Source organism: Diplodia corticola (assembly GCF_001883845.1).
Source record: "Diplodia corticola strain CBS 112549 chromosome Unknown scaffold4, whole genome shotgun sequence".
In the NCBI taxonomy this organism is placed as follows: domain Eukaryota; kingdom Fungi; phylum Ascomycota; class Dothideomycetes; order Botryosphaeriales; family Botryosphaeriaceae; genus Diplodia; species Diplodia corticola.
In genome coordinates, this window is record NW_017971483.1 from 325,095 (window position 1) to 327,342 (window position 2,248).

The following is a 2,248-nucleotide window of genomic DNA, read 5'->3' on the forward strand; positions in this document are numbered from 1 at the left end:
ACCGAGCACACCACAGCCACGCTTCCAATGTTAAGAGAAAGAGACTCGGTTTTCCCTCACTTCTCCGCGACCGAACCTCCCTCTCTTCTCCACGCCGCTCTGCTCGCCTGCGCGCCGCCAACGCCGCCAACGCCGCCAACGCCGCATTCGCCACGGTGACGGGTCTATAACAGCACCCTGACCCTCACCTCTCTCCGCCGACTTCCTCTCCACGCCCTCGGCACCCATTCCCCCCGCCTCTCCCGGACCCGACCCGCTCCTCCCTCGACATGTACTCTTCTGCCCAGTATTCGGCTCCTCCGCCGGGGTACATGCCCTACGACTACATGCGAAGCCCGCCCGTGTCCCCGACTCCCAACGGGCCCAGCTATTACTCGACCCGGTACTCGGTCCCTACCGGAACCCCGTCGCCGCGAGCATCGCCAAAGCACCACTCTCGCCGCGCCAGCCAGTACGAACCGACGACGTACGTTCACTCGCGCGTCCCGCCGCAGTACGCATACTCGTACGCTTCGCCGCGCTATACCTCGCGCGAATCGACGCCGCAAAGCGCCTACGAATATGTAAGTGGCTCCCGTACACGACCACGGAGTCGCAGTTACTACGCTTCGGACGGCGCGTCCTGCGGCAAGTCTTGCGACTGCAGGAACTGCGCCTGCGGTGACAGAGATCGCTCGGCTCGTTCGCAATCCTACCGCAAGGGGGCCGTTGACGACGGCTATGACGACTACGCCAACCGCGGCAGCCCGCCGCCGCCATACGAGTCGCACCAAAGCTATTCGTATAAAGAGACTTACGAGAAGCCATACACCCAGGTCCCGGAGTACAAGGAGGCCGACGCGCCGCGCCCGCGCCCTCGCCGGGCAACCACGTCGCGCCCCACGGCCAGCTCGACACCCAAGCGCCCGCCGCCGGCAAAGGCGACGCCCAAGGCCACTGACGATGACGCGCGCCGTGCGGGCATTCCGGCGGGCTACTCGTTCAAGAACTGGGACCCTACCGAAGAGCCGATCCTGCTCCTCGGAAGCGTATTCGACGCCAACTCGCTCGGCAAGTGGATCTATGACTGGACCGTGTTCCACCACGGGCCGGCGACGCCCATGTCGGAGATCGCCGGGGAGCTGTGGCTGTTGCTCATCCAATTGGCGGGCAAGGTCAAGCGAGGCGAGGAGGGCATGCCCAAGATCCGGGTGCAAGAGAACAGGGAAACGGTCGAGGAGTTCTTGGAAAGTGGCGAAAGGCTCTGGAGCCGGTTCAGCAAGCTGCTCAAGGTGTGCGAGGATTACATGTGGAAGGCGGCCAAGCGTGAGGCGGGCGACAAGAAGCCCGTCTCGATGGGCAAGAACTCGGGGACCGAGTTTGTCGACACCGTCTTCGGGCGCGACAGGGAACTGGAGAGGACGGAGAAGTTGATGACTGCGATGCGGCTTTGGTCGATGCGGTTCGACGCCAATTGCGAGGAGATCCTTCGCTACCCTTCTGCTTAGACGCTGCCGTCAGAGTAAGCCTATGACTCACGGCTGATTTTTTCATCTACCGGGTTCGTCGCCCTGGGATTCTCTTTCCTCATGCTATTGGCTTCTGCAGAGATACCACTTTTGCGAATTCTTTTTCTTCTTTCATTCTATTATTTCTAATGTAACTGTACGAGCAAGGCGTTCTCTCCATTTCTTTCGGGTTCTTTTAGTTTCTTCAAGGTTCTGTCAGCGGCTGTACACTATCAGATCTACCGAAGAGGGTGTGCATTTAGGTGGTGGGCTTCGGTCATGCATTCGCAGAGGCGCTTGCTTCTTTCGAGTCATCTCGTTCGGTCCTCTCTGGCGGCTGCCAAAAGTTGGATACCTCATTCGCTGCTCTACATTTCTTTGGGTTTAGGCACCAGCGATGACCTGTTTTTGGGTTTAGATTTACAGATTCCATAATGGCACAAGCGAAGGACCACTCGCGTGGTCTTTCCTTCACACTCTATCTGCCTCACCCATGCCCTCGTGACAAAAAATGTGCTGGCGCCTGGATTGTGAATCGCTGACATTGAGACTGAGTTTGCTTCGGTTGACGTCTGATGAAGGGAGGGGGGGCACCGGCGGCCACGGACCAACGCAAGAAACCTGCCCAAACAGAAGGCAAGGACAGGCACACATGCACGCATACACGCAACCGGACCCACCGGGAGGAACAAACACCCCTTTCCTCTCGCCCTCCGTGTTCCCCGACTGCCGTTGATCAAGGCCCAAAAGAAGCAATGCTC

At 59.5% G+C, this 2,248-nt stretch overlaps 1 protein-coding gene across 1 annotated transcript; it reads left to right on the forward strand.

Annotated features, from left to right (window-relative positions):
* Positions 1-269: 269 nt before the first annotated feature.
* Positions 270-1,487, forward strand: BKCO1_400097 (vegetative cell wall protein gp1; the record flags this gene model as incomplete). Its single annotated transcript, XM_020275765.1, has 1 exon — positions 270-1,487. One exon carries the CDS (start codon positions 270-272, stop codon positions 1,485-1,487), a length of 1,218 nt encoding a protein of 405 aa, XP_020134285.1.
* Positions 1,488-2,248: the final 761 nt, after the last annotated feature.